This window comes from Ovis canadensis, chromosome 2 (genome assembly GCF_042477335.2).
Source record: "Ovis canadensis isolate MfBH-ARS-UI-01 breed Bighorn chromosome 2, ARS-UI_OviCan_v2, whole genome shotgun sequence".
Lineage (NCBI taxonomy): Eukaryota > Metazoa > Chordata > Mammalia > Artiodactyla > Bovidae > Ovis > Ovis canadensis.
Window position 1 is genome coordinate 18275998 of NC_091246.1, and position 21074 is coordinate 18297071.

The 21074-nt window shown below is 46.3% G+C and overlaps 1 protein-coding gene across 2 annotated transcripts in view; it reads left to right on the forward strand.

Annotated features, from left to right (window-relative positions):
• The window catches only part of ABCA1 (ATP binding cassette subfamily A member 1), a 132187-nt gene that overhangs the window by 86273 nt on the left and 24840 nt on the right, over nucleotides 1-21074 (forward strand). For both annotated transcript variants that reach the window (XM_069575532.1, XM_069575533.1), the window contains exons 14-31: nucleotides 210-386; nucleotides 1947-2169; nucleotides 3830-4051; nucleotides 5112-5316; nucleotides 6450-6563; nucleotides 7256-7427; nucleotides 8449-8580; nucleotides 9396-9538; nucleotides 9733-9870; nucleotides 11095-11315; nucleotides 12640-12712; nucleotides 13559-13761; nucleotides 14841-14889; nucleotides 15078-15191; nucleotides 16270-16418; nucleotides 17303-17427; nucleotides 18653-18751; nucleotides 20837-21026. In XM_069575532.1, the coding sequence (XP_069431633.1) occupies nucleotides 210-386; nucleotides 1947-2169; nucleotides 3830-4051; nucleotides 5112-5316; nucleotides 6450-6563; nucleotides 7256-7427; nucleotides 8449-8580; nucleotides 9396-9538; nucleotides 9733-9870; nucleotides 11095-11315; nucleotides 12640-12712; nucleotides 13559-13761; nucleotides 14841-14889; nucleotides 15078-15191; nucleotides 16270-16418; nucleotides 17303-17427; nucleotides 18653-18751; nucleotides 20837-21026 (2749 nt within the window). The remainder of the gene's footprint in view (nucleotides 1-209; nucleotides 387-1946; nucleotides 2170-3829; nucleotides 4052-5111; nucleotides 5317-6449; nucleotides 6564-7255; nucleotides 7428-8448; nucleotides 8581-9395; nucleotides 9539-9732; nucleotides 9871-11094; nucleotides 11316-12639; nucleotides 12713-13558; nucleotides 13762-14840; nucleotides 14890-15077; nucleotides 15192-16269; nucleotides 16419-17302; nucleotides 17428-18652; nucleotides 18752-20836; nucleotides 21027-21074) is intronic.

Sequence of the window (21074 nt, forward strand, 5' to 3'; positions counted from 1 at the left end):
ACTATTCTTGCCTAGAACCTGGTGGGTTACAGTCCATAGCATCCCTAAGAGTCGGACAAGACTGAAGCAATTTAGTGTGCACGCACGTGTCACTGAGACCACAAAGTACGATGCAGAAATAAAAACAGTGGCTCTGTAGGCTTGTGGGTGATTGAAATTTTTGTTGTGTGGTTCTAAGGAATGTTCAATCATCTGTGGCTTGATTTAAGGTACTGGGACCCTGGTCCTCGGGCTGACCCCTTTGAAGATATGCGGTATGTTTGGGGAGGCTTCGCTTACTTGCAGGATGTGGTGGAGCAGGCAATCATCAGGGTGCTGACGGGCACAGAGAAGAAAACTGGCGTGTACATGCAGCAGATGCCTTACCCCTGTTATGTTGATGACATGTAAGTTACCAGTAAGCTGCCGCCTTTACTTAACTGGTTAGCACTGTCCCCAGGTGGGGTGTGTGCACACACACACACGTGCACACATACACACATGCCAAGAGAGGAAACAGAATGCTTTGGTTAAATTTATTTTATATGTGTGTTGACACTGGTCAAAGAATTGATGAAAACAAGACTATGGCTACTGCAAAGCAGTTGTTTTTGAAGTTGTGTGGAGATTTCAGGAAATAAGATGCCAGATGTAGGTAGTTGACAGTTTGAGGCACAGACACACATGAACACACACCACACACCGGTAATCCTCACTCCTTTCTGGTCTACGGTTACTAGAACTTTTATTTTTCATACCCTATCCTTTTGGTCAAAATTGGCCCAATCTCCAAGTTTAAAAGGCATCATGACGAGCACATGCCAAATACATCCACACATCCACATGTCCCCCAAATACAGAGGCACGGTGTTACGGACCTTGGAAAGCTAGCCTCACATCAGTTTTTCTTCTTCTTCTCAGTAAGTGGTAAGCCACATTTTCAAACAATGCAAATAAAACTGAACAAGTCCATTTTATCTTAGACTTTCTAGGTAACCTTTTAGTGCTTAGTCACTGTGCTGCCAAGTGGGGACTGTGGCTCTATGGCTCGTGATTTCTTGTGAGAGAGCAAGAATGGGGCAGAGGTGTAGTTATTGCAGGCATCTGAAGTATGTCATGTCTCTTCCAAATTCTGGAAACTCTTTCATTCTCTGTTGTGTGAGGGTGAGAGTGAGTGAGTGTGTGTGTGTGTGTGTGTGTGTGTGTGTGTGTGTGTGTAGTGATTAGACTGCAGAAGTAGCAGGGTTACTCTCCTTGTATCTCTCCCAGCTTCTTATTGAGCCACCCTTTTACTTGCAGGGTTCATTCTAGTTTTTCCAGGTCACCTGGATTTATCTTGTTTTTCACCTTCAGAAAGATTAGCCAGTATTTTCCAAAGACACCCCTAAGCAAAGCTTTACTCTAGAAAGGACATATTAAGATGGGGACATGCCTGCTGTCACATACCCTGTAAGTGCATAAGTTGTAAAGCTGAGACTTGAACCTTGAGTCTTAGAGTCTAGATTCTGTGTCCCTTTGACTTCGCTGCGTTTCGTTTTCTAGTTTGGAATCTGAAATCTGAAATGTTACTGACAGGAGCTGCCTGAAGTGTGTTTCTGCACCATCTGTCATAACAGTTGTGCAAGGCAAGCTGATAGTGAGATGACCTTGAAGACACTGAACTTTCATGAGACAATGAGTTGGATTTTTGGTTTTGTTGGCTTTGTTTTAGTACTTTAAAATCACATTTAGCTTAATGACCTCTGATAGTTATCTAGCTACTAAAGCAAGCCCTCAAAGAACTTTGGCATCACCTTGTTAATAGTTTTTAATCACTGCATTGCCACGCTCATGAAGCATTCCTGTCAGGGTGCACAGGTCTGCCCATCTCGGGCTTGGTCCTGGTGATTTCCCTTGCATGCAGGACCAGAGTTGTTGGCTCAGGAGCCTGGCTCACTCTTGCCTTTAACCTTCCCCTACCCTTCCAGCTTCCTGCGGGTCATGAGCCGGTCCATGCCTCTCTTCATGACGCTGGCCTGGATCTACTCAGTGGCTGTGATCATCAAGGGCATTGTGTACGAGAAGGAGGCGCGGCTGAAGGAGACCATGCGCATCATGGGCCTGGACAACGGTATCCTCTGGTTCAGCTGGTTCATCAGCAGCCTCATCCCTCTGCTTGTGAGCGCCGGCCTACTGGTGGTCATCCTGAAAGTAAGGCTGCTTCACTGGCTCCTCCCTGTGCCCCCCTGGCTATGGGGCAGAAGGAAAGCACAGATTGTTTGGGAGGGATAGAGTCAGAGGTGCAGTTCCTGCAATTCCTTCATTTTATAATTGATGAAACTTGGAGAGACCCCAAGAAGGGCAGCAACTTGCCCAGTGTCAACCCAGTTGGTTAGTAGCTAAGCTGGACTGAACCTAGGAGTCTCATGTCCTAGGTGAGCATGTGCTTAACCACACCATGCCATCTGTTTGGCAATGGCTTGTGACAGTATCTGAGAGTTACTCATTTTCCTAGGTGTATGTATTGGTTGATGATTCTGCCAAAATTTCTAAAAACCATAATCAGAAGGATAGATACTGTTGTAGGTTAAGATTTTCTGGAAGCAGAGGCTGAGATAGAGTTTGGTGTATGTTTATTTCTTAGGGATCTATACCTATAACAAGGAACAGAGAGGATGCAGGATTGAGCACAGACAGGGGTTGAACTGTGGCGCATGGCTAAGCCCCTGGGCACTCTAGCCATGGAGTTGAAATGTCCAGCCCTTTAGGTTACCCCGAGGCCTCCCTCTCTGACAGTCCATTGTCCCAGGCCCCTCAATTAGTAACTGGAAAGATGTGCCCCAGGGCTGGGCAGCTTTCTGCAGCTGGGACAAACCCAGATCAGTTGCCACCTGAGGCTGTCGACTGACAGCCAGTCCGCAAGCCTTTCCATGAAGGGGACTCTGTACAGTGCAGTTCTGTGTCCACCCCTTACTTTAATAGACTCACGTGCCAATTTTTTCTCAATTGTTTCATTAAAGAATACATCTTTTAAAAATAAATGTTTTTAAAAGCAGAGGGGTACCAAGGAAAAGGAACTAACAATTAATTGAAAAACTAGCTACTAATCATTACAAGTGAGCACGTACTGATTGCCAAACACTATTTGAACACATGCGTATGCTGTCTTATGACGTCCTCACTAAGTAACCCATTTAACATACAAGGAAACGAGGCCAAGGAAGGTTAAGGACTTCACTGAGGTCACCCAGCAGTATGGCAGAGCTGTTCTTGGTGAAATCAAGCTCCCCTCATGCTTTGATATCTGACTGGCAGGCCTGAGCTCTGTGGCCGGGATGGGGGTCTTGTGGCTGGTGGGTGTGAGCTGCTCTGCCAATTGTGTGTTGGTAGGTCCTTGTGAAACAGAACCAACTACTTGGGAGAAACTTGACAGGTCCACAGAGTTTGGATGGTTATGTGGCTCCAGAATCCATGGCACGTTCTCACAGGGGATGTTAAGATGGCCTGGCCATTTTCCTTGGCTTTCAGAGAGAGAGGCCACGTAGGATGCTATCTCCTGCAATTCTTTCTTGATGCTCATAGTCCTTATAAAAGGTGATATTATTCTTGGGGAAACAATGAACAGAATTGTCTGTTGAGATGAACCTAGGTGAATATCAAGCCTGGACTTTGTTCTGTTTCTGATTCTGCTGTTCTTTGGCTGTGTGGTCTTGGGCTGGTCATTTCCCTTCTGTAGACTTCATTTCACTCACCAGAAAAATGAACAGCACTGTTTCTCTATATTGTCTTTTAAGATGACTAGGAATAAGCCCTGGCTGCTTCCCATGGATCATTGCTTATTGAGAGTCTTCCTTGATCTCTTTCTTCCCAGTTAGGAAACCTGCTGCCCTACAGCGACCCCAGCGTGGTGTTTGTCTTTCTGTCTGTGTTTGCCATGGTGACCATCCTGCAATGCTTCCTGATCAGCACGCTCTTCTCCAGAGCCAACCTGGCGGCTGCCTGTGGGGGCATCATTTACTTCATGCTATACCTGCCCTACGTCCTGTGCGTGGCGTGGCAAGACTACGTGGGCTTTACCCTCAAGATCTTCATGGTGAGTTGCTCTGGCCCTTTGGCAGTACCTGCAGTCACAGCCACCCCTGGTGTTTCACCTCTGCTTTGTAGTCCAAGCTGAGAACAGAAGATAAGAGATTCTCTTTCCACGGGGACTTAAGCCTCAATTCTAGATTGTATGCTTCTTGAAGGCAGGGACTGTGTCTTACTCAGTAGTTTATCTTTAGTCCTCTGAGTGAACACTGATTGAATTGAATCGAATGATAATTTTGAGGGAGCCAGGCTGCACCATGGGCCAGCTGGGGGTAAATGGCCCTGGGGAATGACTTTAGAGCATTCCCTTTTATCTGCCTTTTATCTCTCAGCTCTGGTTGGCCATGTTACTGCTGCTGTGTTAAGCTCACCACAAAGTCCCAGTCACAGATAAAACTGAAAATTCTTGAGGTCAGAGCTGGCTCGTTCTGGACCTTTATCTTCCTTGTGTCCAGTATGGAGTTTAACTTGAGTAATGTTTTCTAAACTTCAAGACTGAGGAACAGGTGCCCCATCTCCCCACAAATCCCTGACTTTACTCCCTTCCCTTGTACAGAGGAGGAGAGACCTTTGAAAGTATGCAAGTCCCAGTAAGAACGAGTTGTTTTCTGAGTTTTCTATAAGATGCTCCAAGTGTTTCTGTCCGGACCCATTAGGCATCAGCAGCCCCAGACAGGTTCCTGTGACACTGGGCCCATTGCTGACCGAGCTGGGAGCTTGAGAGGACCCTGAAAAATGCCTCTGTGTGTATGCGTGTGTGTGTGTGTATAAGGTACAGTTGCTGAGCCCCTGAGGCATCTTTAGAAGCATAAAATTCTAAAAGTTTTATATGCCATCATATATGCATTTCTGAAATGTGTGTGCATAATGAGTGCTTATAAATAGAATCACTTTATATGCTGTCAAGGAGCCCACTCCCCTGAAGGGACTCTGTAGATGAATATTTCCATATCTTGTAATTGATCCATTTTGCAAATTCACATTTCTCCAGGTGGCATTTACATTAGCAGTGATAGGAAAATGAGAGACAAGGAGATGGATGAATGAATTTTGCCTCTTTTGCACAGAGCCTGATGTCTCCTGTGGCTTTTGGGTTTGGCTGTGAGTACTTTGCCCTTTTCGAGGAGCAGGGCATTGGGGTACAGTGGGACAACCTCTTTGAGAGCCCCACAAAGGAAGATGGCTTCAACCTTACCACCTCTGTGTCCATGATGCTGTTTGACACCTTTCTCTATGGAGTGATGACGTGGTACATCGAGGCTGTGTTTCCAGGTACACTGGACTTCCACACTGCTTTTGTCTTCATCCAGGAAAAAGAAATTTCTAGCCGAGTCATTTTCCTCTCTTTGTGCTGGAATTTCTGCAGGGCTCAGGTCTCCTTGGAAAGTGGTGAGGGCTTTAGACCTATGGCAAACAAATTGTCTCTAAGAAGAAGCTACTGATGCTAAAAGTACAGCTTTTACTATCGACCTAACTATTATTTCTTGAGCACTGTGTGCCAGGCACCTGCACATGTCTTATAAATGATGCTTTGGTTCAATTTAATACTCATAAGACTGCTGTGAGAGAGCTACTGTTCTAGCCAGTTTTTGCAAATGAGAGAAGTATGATGCAAAGAAGTTAAATAACTTACCTGTGGCCTCATAACTGGTAAGAGTAGGTGCTGGGAGGTGAACCCAAGTGAGTTACACTGAGTCAGCTTGCCCAGGAGAGTTCTTCAAAGCTGAACCAGGCCTAGAATTCTGTATCCCCCAAGTTACCACCAGCAGAAGTTCTGTTTCCTGAGTACAGCTTGTGAATAACAAGATACATATTGGCGCTAAGCCCTTGCCTGTGCTTTAATCGAAAGTCATAAAAGTTCATTTTTATACTTCCCTAATAAATCTTCTTGACTGAGACCTCCCTTGGATATATTTTCATAGAAGATCAAATTCTGAGAGAGTGAGCTTTAACCCTTTCTGGTTCACTTTCTGATTTTTCTTCAAAGGAGTGGCCATGAAATATTGATTACCCATCCCTACTTGAACTACCTGAATGTCCCACACTGAATGTGCAATTTTGTATTGTACAGATCTGGATTCCGATTCTGAGTTCTTCACTTCACTGCCTGAATGATCTTGACTGGGCCACTAATCCCTCAGTTTCCTCATCTCTAAAGTGGGAATAATGACCTGCCTTATGGGGTTGCTGGAAAGATTCAGAGAAGTGCAGAGTGTTTGTCATACATAGTAGAGCTCAGCAAATGTTAGCCCCTCCTCCCCCACCTCCATTCCATTCTGTCCTGTCTCCCAACAGCTGTGTCAGGGGGAGACCTCAAGGAAGCTGTGTCTGGGATACCTGGCTGGGAAACCTGGGGGTTGCTGGGGCATTACAGAGTTTGGCTTACATCTGTGCTTGCCTTTCAGGCCAGTATGGAATCCCCAGGCCCTGGTATTTCCCTTGCACTAAGTCCTACTGGTTTGGCGAGGAAAGTGATGAGAAGAGCCACCCTGGTTCTAGCCAGAAGGGAGCATCAGAAAGTGAGTTTTGCTGACCTGCATCCCCCTGACTGCCGTGCTGCTGCCCCTCCTGGCCCTCTTTGAGGGGGCAAGGAGTGACTCCCTCCCTGAAGAGTCTAAAACCACCTTAGGGGCAGAGACATCACATAAGATACCCCTTTCTAAATTCTTGACTGCATTTGTGTCCAGTGCTGTTGATTTCTGGGGGAGTTGCTTTCTGAGTTCCTAAGGGACATTTCCTTTGCTTTCTTGCCTTCATTAAATGAAAAGTGACTTTTGATCTCTCCCTTCACCTCCACCTGTCCCTCACACACATACACACATACTTTGTGCTCAGTATGGCTTCCTAAATCATTCAGAAGTCGCTCCTCTGCTGATCTCTTCTGTGCCCTGCCCCCACTCACCAGTGGTGGCATGTGATGTCCTTGTGATGGCTCACGAGATCCCTTACCACCCGCCCCTGCCTGCTGATCCAGCTGCTCCTCCTGCCGTTCCTACTCTTCTTCCCCAGCCTCTCTGCACCTTTCTTACTGTATTCCGATCACCAACACTAGTGCCCAGTTAGGCCCGAATTAAAGATTTGTTGCCTGCTTGCCTGAGAAACCAGAAATAGCCATGGAGAAAGGACAGTTGTAAAATTACAAGACCCTGCGTCTTGACCTTCCACTTGTTAGTGCCTTCTGTGGGCTCATTTGTGTCCTGTCTTCTCACAGTCTGCATGGAGGAGGAACCCACCCATCTGAAACTGGGTGTGTCCATTCAGAACCTGATGAAGGTTTACCGAGATGGCATGAAGGTGGCTGTTGATGGCCTGGCCTTGAATTTCTACGAGGGGCAGATCACCTCCTTCCTGGGCCACAATGGAGCTGGCAAGACCACCACCATGTAAGAAGAGGGTGTGGCTCTCTGAGAATCAGCCTCAGGCAGGTTCTTTCCTGTAGTCAGAAACATACCTAAGGACATTGCGTTGCTTACCCAGGCGAGGGGAGAGTGCATGAGGAGTCGATGAGTATAAAAGTACCACCTAATGTGAGAATGCTTTCCAAATGCTGAATTTTCCTATCTTTGGGTTAAAATAGGCTGGGGACCTTTTGATGACCTTTCCCATTTGGTTCTCAAAATTCTGCAGTGTTTTAGCACCTAATGTTGTGACAGATCTGAGAAAGGGTTTCTTTGGGGCTGGTTTGGTCAGGACTAGGAGGCAAGAATGTGAAAAGGAAGATAGGCTGTGTTGGAGGGAGGAGGCAATTTCTGCAAACTCTGTCTCTAAGCAGATGTGAGGAACAGCTGGGCAGCTGGCTGTAAGACTGCCTTCTCTGGGACCTATAAGAACCTTAATAATGAGAAGTTTCAGAAGGGAACATGGGCCATAAACACACCAGAGTTACCCTCAGTGGCTTTCAGTGTAGCCCATCAACCATTTCAGAGGGTATGTTGGTGGTGGGGGAGGTAACCTCTTTTTCCCGTTACGTATTTTTTAAATGCACAATTAATGTATTGCGAAAATTGCAGAAAATCTTTAAAAATCTTTAAAATCTAAAAAATCCTAACACACAAATTATTTTCATCTTTAAATAATTGGTTCTACTTTGTCCATTTGACTTGAACATGATTTTAGGCATATAAAATGTGTGTTTTAAAGTGTACTTCCCATTGGAAATTGGAATCTTTATTTTAAAAAATGTGTGTGCTAAAATTGCCATTTCCAACACATAGGCCCACCCCTATCTGTTCACTGAGGCAAAGAGTCCTTTGCTTTGTGGGTGTCCCTTGGGGTCTCTTAGGAAGGAAAGAGGGTGGAGGGTTGCTGCCTCTGCTTTCCGCCCAGGCTCTGCAGCCTAGAATGGAGCGTCTCCAGGGCAGGAGGGCTAACGCTGACTCCTGTGCTTTCACATTTTTCCCTCAGGTCCATCCTGACTGGGTTGTTCCCTCCTACCTCGGGCACTGCCTACATCCTAGGGAAAGACATACGCTCTGAGATGAGCACCATCCGGCAGAACCTGGGGGTCTGTCCCCAGCATAATGTGCTGTTTGACATGTGAGTACCAGCGACCCCTCTACAGAGGTGTGTCAGGAGTGATGGGCAGAGTTGGACTTAAGCATTTTTACCACCTTTAGGGGTAGCAGGCCTCACCTTCCTGGACATGTTTACCTGGTTGTCCTTCAGTTTTGGAAAAGTGAGTTGTGGGGTAGGAGGTGTTACATTGGTCCAGCTGGTGCATGGGGGCTGGGGAAATGGTGCTGTCTATTGCTGTCCTTCTAGAGTAAGGAGCCCTCTCTCCCCACATACCCTCCCTGAGGCTGCCATAGCTTTCATCTGGCGGTACCCCAGGGCCCTCAGTATGTGGGCTCTGTGTTTCCTGCTCAGAACTTTGCTCCCATTCAGCTTGCCCATCAGCAATCAGGAAGAGACTTTCTGGGCCCCGGTTTTCTCTTATCTAAGTGAGCAGCTCAGGCTTGTGTCCTCTATAGGGGTCCTTCTTCTTTCAGGGCTGAGGTCGTTTGAGGTTCAAGGGAGTTGCTCCAGGCTAAAGCTGGGGCAGCTCCTTGGTTGGTGGGACCATGGAGAAAGGCTCTCTGAGGACCTGCTGCTGCCTGATGGGCGGCCATCAGGCCTGCGAGGAGTAGAGTGGATGTAACCTGTCACAATTTTGGTGGTGTTTCTCAAGCAGCTCATGTGGCTGCTTACTGTGGTTCTGCCTTGAATCCTTCCTGGAGATTATCTTGCAAAAATGAATAAAGTTAAAAAAAAAAAGGTGGGGAAAGAAAAATGTGCCTGTCATATTCTGGGTGAGGAGGCACTGTGTTCTGTGTGTCCTGGGGGCCCAGAGTGACCTGCCCCTCTGCCCCCAGGCTGACTGTTGAGGAGCACATTTGGTTCTATGCCCGCCTGAAAGGGCTTTCTGAGAAGCACGTGAAAGCTGAGATGGAGCAGATGGCCTTGGATGTTGGTTTGCCGCCCAGCAAACTGAAAAGCAAGACAAGTCAGCTGTCAGGTGAGGCCCAGAGCTGCCTTCCTCCTCCACCTCCTCGAAATATGGCTGCCCTAGGGTCCCCTGCTTCGAGGGAGGGGAAGGGTGGGTCAGAAACGTGTCCCAGACTTATCCCCCGTGGGGTGCCTCCGCTTGTCTCTTCGCCCCTCTGCCGTCATTCACTGGGTTGGTCTGGGGCCTGTCTCTTCTCACCGTAGGTGGAATGCAGAGAAAGCTGTCTGTGGCCTTGGCCTTTGTTGGGGGATCCAAGGTTGTCATTCTGGATGAGCCCACAGCCGGTGTGGACCCTTACTCCCGCAGGGGGATATGGGAGCTGCTGCTGAAATACCGACAAGGTCACTGATGTGTATTTACTCTGTCTTCTGGGCTGGGAGGGGGAAGGAAGGGGGGAGGGAGGGGCTCTCAAAGACTGGCTGTATCTCAGGGCTGTTCCTGCTAGAGCACCAGAATTGCTTCTCAAGGAGAACAGGGAGCTGAACTCTGAGCTCAGCCCTGGTCTGCAAGTAGGAGGCCTGGTTTACAAGACACTTCAAGTTTGCATTTCAACCCTACGGGCCTGCATGGAGGAGGGAAATGGGGACAAAGGGTGTCCTCTGTGGGCCCCCTGGGCCCTCTGCAACATAGAACTTTCACTTGTCTAGGATACTCATGGTCCCCTGCAGACAGATTCCTGAGAGCCGAGGCTGTGTCGTCCTTTATCTCTGTCCCCACGTGGTGCATTATGCTTGCATGTTGACAAAGTAGAGGAACACTTGAGTGGATGGGAGAGTTGCAATCAGTTTGTGTGACCCCATGGATTGTAGCCTGTCAGTCTCCTCTATCTGTGGGATTCTCCAGGCAAGAATACTGGAGTGGGTTGCCGTGCACTCCTCCAGCGGATCTTTCCGACCCAGGGCTTGAATCCGCATCTCCCTGGGGCTCCTGCATTGCAGGTGGATTCTTTACCGCTGAGCCACCAGGGTAGAAGATACACAAGAAGGTATGGTACAAGGGGCACAGGTTTAGAGTCAGCTCAAGTTGGCCCAAGACTTTGGAAAAGCCGTCAAACTTGCCTCAGTGTCTTTATCTATAACTGTGGTTAATTCCTACCTTATGAAAAGTGGAAGTCGCTCCGTTGTGTCTGACTCTTTGTGACCCCATGGACTATAGCCTGCCAGGCTCCTCTGTCCATAGAATTCTCCAGGCAAGAATACAGGAGTGGGTAGCTATTCCCTTCTCCAGGTCTCCCACATTGCAGGTGGAATCTTTACCAACTGAGCCACCGGGAAGCTCACCTTATGAAGGATTTAGTTAAATGAGGCCTAGCACACTAACACATAGACCACCCGGCACACTGCTGGCCTGAAGCTCGTTCCCAGATAAACATTCCTGCCCTTTGTTTGGGGATGCAGAGCTGTCCTCACGACATCACCAGCCTGGGGGTCACAAGCACACAGCCTTGGGGTCATTCTCCCAAGCATCCCCCCAACCCCGGCTCTTATTTCTGTGGCTTTGGCCCCTAGGAGCAGTGAGGATGGCCAGCCTAACCTGTGCTATGTCCCTGTGTTTGTGCCTGGCAGGCCGCACCATTATCCTCTCCACGCACCACATGGATGAGGCGGACATCCTCGGGGACAGGATTGCCATCATTTCCCACGGGAAGCTCTGCTGCGTGGGCTCCTCCCTGTTCCTGAAGAACCAGCTGGGGACAGGCTACTACCTGACCCTGGTCAAGAAGGACGTGGAGTCTTCCCTCAGCTCATGCAGAAATAGCAGTAGCACTGTGTCATACCTGAAAAAGGTGAGTTGCAGTCTCAGTGAGTCCGGGGAATCAGGACTCTTTGGCTATGACTGGCTTGTCCATACCTGCCCTAGTCTGCCACCTTGAGGCCACCAGCTCCCTGCTCTGTGCCCTGTACAGAGACTTCTGTTCCCATCATGTTAGCTCTGCTGAATCCCATTTCCTTTTTCTAATGGAGATGCTGAGTGTAGGAGAAGGTCCTTAGAGGACTTAATGTTGTTGAAGAAGAGAGGTTTGCCAAGAGTTAAGAGCCTTGGCTTCAGAATGCCCTGCTATGTCTGCTCATTACCTTTAAATCTTCTTGACTTAAACTTTTAAAACACAAAATAGCAAATATTTATCGAGCACTGATTTCATGCCAAACACTCAATCTAGCAGCCTCTGGACATAAAAGAAAATCATGATAATAGTTATAGCATTGTTACCATTTGTAGGCTTTTTTTTTTTTTTTTTTAACATCATCTCGGAGTACAAAACAACCCTGGGAAGAAGGTATTGTACTTATTATCCTAGAGGATGGAAGGGATTTAGTTCATTCAAGGTCATCCAACAAGTGCATTATAGAGGAGGGGCCAGCACCCAATAACAAGGTACATTCTCCCCTGTACTGCAGTACATGCCTGAGATTTGTGTATTCCAACAGTGGCACTCAAAACACTTATCAATATATCCCATCCTTGACCTCATGTCCACTTATTTACCTTTTAACTAGTGTCTGGTGAGTCAAAGTATAGTCTGAGGCCAGTGGCATTGGGATCACTTGGGAACTTGTGAGAAATGCAGAAACACGAAATCAGACTTGCTAAATCAGAATCTGCATTTTAACAAGGTCCTATGGTGAAGAGACACAAATTAAAGTTTGAGAAGCTCCGAACAACACAACCAGGCAGGTAAATCCCATGCCCAAGACTGTTGGTGAGGGCCTGGTTACAGCACTCATAGGCTTGTGGGTTGTTTTTTTTTTTTTTTTTTTCCATGCTACATGGCTAATGGAATCTAATCCCTTGACCAGGGATTGAACCTATGCTCCCTGCAGTAGAAGCACAGAGTCTTAACCACTGAACCATCAGGGAGGTCCCTACAGTATGCATTGGCAGGCCAGAGTTCTTTTGAGAGCCCTGCTTCCTGTGCACACAACACACTCATGTTAGATCAGACAGCGGCTTCAGAAGCCAAGACTACCTGGCTGCATGCCCCTCAGGAGAAACTTTTTGCTCCAGTTCTCACACACAGGAACCTCTCGGAAGCCCCGCCCCGGTGAAGGTGGTGGTGGCTGTACCTTGCTCGGTCCCTGACCCGTTCTCACCTCCTTCTTTGCCATCAGGAGGACAGTGTTTCTCAGAGCAGTTCTGATGCTGGCCTGGGCAGCGACCATGAGAGTGACACGCTGACTGTCGGTAAGGACTCTGGGGTTTCTTATTCAGGTGGTGTCTGAGCTTCCCCCAGCTGGGCAGAGTGGAGGCACAGGAGGAGAGGTGCAGAGGCTGGTGGCGCTGACTCAAGGTTTGCTGCTGGGCTGGGGCTGGGTGGCTGCGGGAGCAGGCGCAGCTTAGAGGCGGATTGGCCTAACGCTTGCCGGGGACCCTGGGGCTTGGTCTGGGAGCTGGCAGGGCAGTGTCCCAGAGAGCTGAGATGATTGGGGTGGGGGGTGGTCCCCCACCCATTCAGGTGAGATGAATGGGTCTGGCTGGACACTGGACACCTCCCTCAGGAGGGATGTCTAGAGTCCAATGTCTCCAGTGACACATATGGAACGGAATCCTTTACTTTGGCCAAGTCTGCTCCGCCCTAACAACTGCCTCTTCCCAGGAAGACCTCTCCTTCCACGAACTGTTTGATTAACCCTCTATTGAGATAAATAGAGGAGCCTCCTTGAATAGATTAAGAAAAAGATGAAGAACCTCTTAAGGTTCCTTTAGTCAAGTTTTCCAATGAAGAATCCTAGCTTTTTGGCAATAGACACTACGCTTTCAACCTCAGAAAGTCTTTCAGCCAGCTACCCCCACCTACGCACCATAAACTGAGGGCCTACACTGTGCCTGGCTTTGGTGATACAAAGGTGAATAAGACCCAGTCCATGCCCCCAGGAACCCTTGGGCCAGAGATGAACCTGTGGAATGATTTCAGTGTCTGGGCCAGCTGTGGTGTGCAGGCAGTGGGCTTCTGAGGAGCAGGCAGAGGGTGAAGGAAGGGGTTCTCTGAGCTGGCCAAGCCGTATCATATCTGTGCTCTGGTCCCTACAGATGTCTCCGCAATCTCCAACCTCATCAGGAAGCATGTGGCTGAGGCACGGCTGGTGGAAGACATCGGGCATGAACTGACCTATGTGCTGCCCTACGAGGCTGCCAGAGAGGGAGCCTTTGTGGAACTCTTCCATGAAATTGATGACAGGCTCTCAGACCTAGGCATCTCCAGTTACGGCATCTCAGAAACTACTCTGGAAGAAGTAAGTTCAGTGACTGACTGTCAGAACTGAGCAGGGCCCACAATCCTGGGGCCAGACAGGCAGCCTGCATGTCCACTGGGAGTAGGATGACCATGGACCTAGGCACTGAGCCCTTAGATCGTTGGCATCTGGGCAGTGTTGGTCCCAGTTAAGCCTTTAAGATTTCAGTGGGAGATGGTAGGAAAGAAATAAGAGGATTGCTCCTGGTGTGACCAGTCGTGACCATGCCTAGGAAAAGTCCAACATTTATGGAAAACCTACTTATGCCTTGGGCTGACCTGGGTATGTTTTGTTGTTTTCAGTCATTGTAACTCATTTAATCCTGATAACAAGATGAGAAAATTGACATGAAGGGATGGTGAGCGGATTCAGATCAGGGGTTTTGAGTTTCAAAGCCCATACTCTATTACTGTGTAAGCAGTGCCTCTCTTTAGAGAAACCTCGAGGGTTGGAAGGGATATAAAAGTTGTCTGTCCTAGTAGTCCCCAAGTTAGCCGGTGCAGGAGAATCTTCTGAGAATATTCTAAAAATGTCAAGGCTCAACTCCAGGGTCTTTGAAACAGAATTTTTGGAGGTAAGACCTTAATGTCTGTGCTTTTATTGCATGCTTCCTGGGCAGCATCTGTAGATCAGAGTTTGGGAATCACCTGTCTAGTTCAGGTCGCCTTCTGATGTTGGAAACCTCGCCATAACCTTTCTAGTGATAGGGAATGCCGCTTCTCCTGATCATCCTCTCTTGGATAGCCTATTTTGGTGCTTGCCTGCTCAATGATTTCGGGCCAAAGACTTGAAGCCACTTGACTCATTCCCTGTAGGTACAGAACAAATTCCTCCTTCTGCAGTGTCCTGGTGTCATAACTTTAATTTGAAAATGACTTTCTGAATTGATAGCTCTCACTACTGGGGAAATGTTCTCTGGTATAAACGGCTTCTTTCCCAAGTGACTCTAACAAGTGTTATCAATAAATGAAGCTTTTACATTATGTCTTTAGGGGCCAGCGTGTTCAGTCATGTAATAATCATGACAGTTGCTCTCATAATGTGGTGCTTATTATAATCCTCTCATTCTCATTTTTCAGATATTTCTCAAAGTGGCTGAAGAGAGTGGAGTGGATGCTGAGACCTCAGGTAACCCTCCAAAGGGACTGCATGCCCTCTGGGCTGTGCCACCTATAGGCTCTCTTGGCTCACCAGGGTTTTGCCTTTCCCTTCAAATTGTTTTATGACATTCTTACATTTACTGTATAGACTTTTAAAGATTCAGAGAATTTGTTTTATTACAAATAAAACATGGGGTTCCTTCCTTTTGTCTGCAGATGGCACCTTACCAGCAAGACGAAACAGACGAGTCTTTGGGGACAAGCAAAGCTGTCTTCGCCCTTTTACTGAAGATGATGCTATGGATCCAAATGATTCCGACATAGATCCAGGTCCGTTTGGGCGAGATCTGTGTTTTGTTGCTTGAAAGTGAATTTCACTCTTGTGTTCTCTGGTGTTATCTTTCAAGGCCCTTGAACCAGGATGATAGATGCCTACAGGGTCTAAAGAGAAGAGAGAGCATGAAAAAAGCCACTTTCCCCTTTCTGGTGCTGTGCATATGATCAGACCTGAAAGAGCCTGTCCTGCCTACTTCCTGCACTGCACTGAGACCTCTCACTCGAGATACACATCAAAAGACAGCCCTTTATTCCTCTGAATCCATTTATTATCTTTTCCGTAGAGTCCCGGTTTTCTCACATTCGTTAGGTGTTTAATTTTGGAATAAATGTTCTTTGAATGGGTGGATGATTTTGAAAGAGTGAGGTGAATTTACTACTAGAGTTAATTGTACCCTTCAACTTAGCTATTTTTGAAGACTATCCCTGTGTGTTTGACTGGGATGGAGAAGGAGAGAGAGGAAATCAAGCAAATATTGGTGAGATGTTAGGTCACTGCAGTTAGAAATCATTTGTGTAAGATGAAGGTTTCTATAAAACTTTTCTGAACAGAAACCTTCCTGGCTCTCCTGTCCCTGAGCCACGTTGAACGTGCAACTCTCGTGTTCTCCGTAACTTCATACGTTGTTAGCACTTAGATCACCTGAATGTGTCCACCTTTTAGCCAGAGATATAATAGGCAGGAGACAAGTTGCTGTTATGTGTTCTCAAAGTATGTCAGCCTACAGACATGGCCTGTTTATAGAATATTCTGTAAGAAACAGGATGACTCAATTCATTTGAATGGCTTGATGTAACTATTATGTGTGCACACATCTCTTCAGTTGTCTCAAGGCACCTTCATTTTTCTGTGCTCATCAGATGAGAACCAAAGGCAGAGACTGCTAGTATGGTACATTTGGGGGTCATACCTTTTCATGGACATGAATTTTTCATAAAAGCTTTCTACTGCTTTACTTCTACCTCCAAACACAAGCCTCCAAGGTGGTTGCTAAAGATGCTGGAGGGAGGAGGTTGGGGATGTCAAAAATGTCTGCTATAATCTATGACCTTCAGTGATGGCTTTCTGCAGAATCCAGAGAAACAGATCTGCTCAGTGGGATGGATGGTAAAGGTTCCTACCAGGTGAAGGGCTGGAAGCTCACACAGCAGCAGTTTGTGGCCCTTTTGTGGAAGAGATTGCTGATTGCCAGACGGAGTCGGAAAGGATTCTTTGCTCAGGTGAGAAGTGTGTTCCTGGCCAAGGATTCAGGCTTCCTTGGTGGACTACAGGCTCCCAACTAGTGAAAGCAGGGTAGCATCGTTCTTATAAGATGGACACTGGAGCCAGATTATCTGTATTTCAATCCCATTTTGCTTCTTGCACTTATATATTTGTTGACAGATTACTTCTCTGAGCCTCAATCTCCTTATCCATAAAATAGGGATGATAATAATAGTACCTATGATATGTTATGAGCAAGTACTTGGAATGGGTCTCAAATTAGAAATTTCTGGGTGTGTTAATTTTTTATTAGAGGAGAATGTAACAAGGACAAAGTCTAGAAAAACTGGATGAGCAGATTAAACTTTCAAAACTTCAGAGATGGTATGACTCAACATATGAACTTATTGGAGACTTGATTTTTCTCTAAGTTGATGTTGAACTGCAAAATGATAGAAAAGATAACCAGGGGTCAGAAAAAAATAGTACACAGAAAAGACTTGTTATTCTCTGCATGCTAACTTGTTAGGTTGGGAGGATTGAATTATTCCAATCTGCAAAATCAAGAAGTATAAAGAAGTTACAGAGATTCTTTCCCACAGGCTATGTGGGTAATGCAAAGAATATGAGTTTGGAACATATAGATTTATATATGAATTCTGGTTCTGCTACTTCTTGGCTGCCAGGTGGCCACAAGCTCAGGCCTTGTATTGCCAGATTCCAGAAATTCACCCAAGGAAAGGGGTTTAGATTTCAGCCTCTACTGCTTCCAACCTGCCAAGAATGTCTTGATGGAACTAGGCCCTGCACACACCCCAGTGCTGGCTGGTCTGAGGCTACCTGGACTCTAACCTTTGTCCGTCTCTGGCAATTCTTCTCCCTCCCTGCCTCCTGGTTATAGATTGTCCTGCCAGCTGTGTTTGTCTGCATCGCCCTGGTGTTCAGCTTGATTGTGCCACCCTTTGGCAAGTACCCCAGCCTGGAACTTCAGCCCTGGATGTACAATGAACAGTACACGTTTGTCAGGTATGCATTTGCCTTCTGCGCCCAGGGGGAGAGGAGGGCTCGGGCTGACCATAGTGTCTACTATGCTGAGGGCCAAGGGGAGGGGGACTCAGTTACATCAGGGCATGGATTGATCAGCTGTGGCTACAGCCCTCACACAAGCTCATGCTAGATGTGAGAACAGCAGTGAACCAAACCTGAGTAGCAGGGCTTTGAACTCCTTTCCTCTCTATTCATTGTTAGGAACATACATGCCTTATGTAAATAATTTACCAATGCAGAAGAATCTGCTGGAACTATAATATACTTGGATTTTTATACTGTCTTTATTTTGCAGTTGAACACAGGGTTTCCGTACACTCAGACCCTCACACCTCCAAGTTCTTGTTTCCTGCATGGTGCAATTCACACGTTTATTATTTCATGTTTAGGTTACGGATAATAGCTCCTGTTTTTTTAGACAAAAATACAGCTATTCTGTGACGATCCAGTGCTTCAAACAAAAGAACAAAGGAATTTCTCCATCTCCTTATGCAGGAGTTTTCCTCAGTCCCACAATATTTGTAAACCTTTCTATGGAGAACTGTGCCAGTGATGTCCAAGGGAAGCTTCAGGGAAGCTTTAAAGAAAAGAAAAAAGAAACATAAGCATGCAAATCAGCTTCCTGTTCTCTGATTCTGTGCTTTCTTCCTATTTAGTGCGGGTTTACCTCCTTCTTTTCTTTTCCAGCTGCTGACCTTGTGTTGCCCAGGGCTGTGGGGCATGGGCTTGTTTTGTGTTTATAACTTCTGCCCATCATTATTTGTGCTTTCCAGTTGTCCACGCAAATGTTAAGCCCATAAAATCTGCCTTCCTTTTTCTAGAAAACCCCTCTTGTCTATGCCTAATGATTAATTGTGAAAGTACTTTTGAAATACTGATCTTTAATGAATTCATGTACTTCCCATAAAATAGATATATGTAAATGTATGTGGGCACACACGTATGCACCCCTCCATATTTATCACTTATTTACACAAGTTCCACCTTGGAGTGCTGTATGTTATCTTGACACCAAATAAACAACCAGAGGCTGAGTTACTTGTGGGTGGGTTCTGTGTTTCTATTTTAAGAGCTTGGCAGGATTTGGCACACGGGAAGTACTTAATAAAGTGTTAAATTTGAAAAAAAAAAAAAAAGCGCCTTTTCTTCTCCCATTCATGGTTTAAATGAGTTGCTAAGCTGGCTCCCTCTCATGTATCTACAGTAATGATGCACCTGAGGATGTGAGCACCCAGGAACTCTTAAATGCTCTCACTGGAATGCCTGGCTTTGGGACCCGATGTATGGAAGGAAACCCGATCCCGTGAGTGCCGCTTGAGCTGTGAGCCCCTCCACAGCTGGCTTTGTGGGCTTGTTGCCTGGTTTTATCTCTGCACTGCTTTAGTCACTTGTATGCCACCTGGTGATGACCATCATTTACCCTTTGAGACAGTTTTTATTTTAAGGGAGCTAATGTAGTGATTTAACCCTAGCATCTAGGAACAAACGTAATAGACCAGTAGACTCTTCTAGCATCCTGCCAGGAAAATGACTATAGACATTTGTTTTCTGCTTTAGACATTAATATTTAATTTAAATAGTACTTCATAATGATCCCCTTCCCTCGGATCCTATACCTGACTGCAGAGAGAGGCTCCTATTATGTATAATTTGCAGTCTTGCTAATCAGTTTCTTCACTCTAAAAGCCTGAAAAGTTGACATAATTTTTATAAAAATGGACATTTTCTTCTTTCAGAGTTGCATGTTTTTGCCATATTCTCCTTCAGAGTCCTTTTTTAAAAAAGAAACAAAACAGTAGGTAGCATATAAATAAATTCAGTGAAATACTCATTTGACTGTCATAGTATAAGGGCAGAAGGCATGTCCAGATATCTCTGTGAGTAAAAACAGTGAAGAGTGGTGAGGAGCTTCTGACAGCTCAGTGAAGGTAGGCTCGAGTTCAGGTTTCCAGGCTTGGGTAGAATTTGCACTTGAGGTTGTTAACCACAGATTCAAGGATTATGGAGAGTGTGGGAAAGTTTAGGAAGATTGGAGAAGGGCAAACTTGAATTCCAGGTTTTAAAGGGAAGATAGTGAGCCTGCAGATGACAGACCAGTGAGCATGCCGCCTGGGTGTGCAAGTTCTAATGTGTGCTCTTTAAATATACAGCTGTTATATACTTGTTGGCTCTTATTAACTCTGGATACTTACTGAACACTTGCTAATATTTAGTACTTAATAAGTATAAATCCGGACAGTTAATATCAGTTCCTAAAGAACAAGATGACCAAGCTGGAGAAGGACAAGTTTCATAAGATTTGTGATGAGATTCCACTTGGAACCAGAGAGCAATCCACAAAACTGTTCATTTGATGTAAGAATCATCTAAACACAGTGGCTCGGCTTCAGATCATAGCATTTTAAAAGTGTAAGGGACATTGGAAATGCCTTGTTGAAATGTGACCTATTAAAATAAGTCATTGTACTGTTTTGTGGAGAAAATAGGCTCCAAGAGGGCAAGTGATGATCTCACAGTAATTCAGAACTCAGACATAAATGCCTGACTTGTCACCTGGGATGCTTGCAAACAACCTAGCTCTTCGTGAGCCAACAACTCTCACCTCGGTTCACTCCCCCAAATTCTTTTACTTGTTTTAAAACATGTAAAAGTGAATCTTGACATTCTTCCCCAGATTTTCAGCATAAAACGTAGACTTTGCCCGAGGCATATGTCTTCTGACCCCTGCCTCCCTCTTCTCATCTTGCATCACTCTTCCTCATAGCTCATCACATTCCAGCCTCGCTGCCTTCCTGTTGTTCCTTATTCGTAGAACACTGGGGGCCTTTTCCCCTGCACTCTGTTGCTTCTGCTTGTAATGTTCTTCTTCCCAATCCCTGCCTGGCTTGTTCTCTGTCATCATTTAGGTTTTGGCTGAAATATGTGTCTTCTTCAGGTGGTCCTTTCTCATCAGTCATTCCCCCTTTATTTTGCTTCCATTTTGGCCATCAAAGATTATATTATTTGTTAATTAATCTTTCCTGGGAACACAAACTCCATGATGGCAGAGACTTTGTCTTTTCACCCCAGATTCTCAAATATGCAGGACAGTGTCTGGCACATAGTAGATGCTCAGTGAATGTTTGTTGAGTGAACCCATGGGTGAGTGAGTGAATGCTGGTGATTGGGCTGACTTGAGTTCAGTATATGAGCAGTTAGGCCTTCTTTGTGTCCATGGTATTTAACTGTAAAACGAGTCTGTAGCTGACAAGTCTGTGAGACAGATCAGTAACCAAGTGGTGAGGGGATATATCTGTATTTGCAGTTATTATTGATTGGTCCTGTGCTCTGAGGCAATAGGAGAGGCCAGACCCTCTTGGGCGATCCTGTCCTTGGTGTCCCTTTGCAGAGAAAGGCCCTGCTTGGTGGGAGAGGAGAAGTGGACCACTGCCCCAGTCCCCCAGACCATCACGGACCTCTTCCGAAATGGAAACTGGACAATGGAGAACCCCTCCCCCACCTGCCAGTGTAGCAGCGACAAGATCAAGAAGATGCTGCCTGTGTGCCCCCGGGGGGCAGGGGGGCTGCCTCCTCCTCAAGTGAGTCCTTTCAGGGTGTGACTGAGTAAGTGAGGGTGGCCTGGGAAG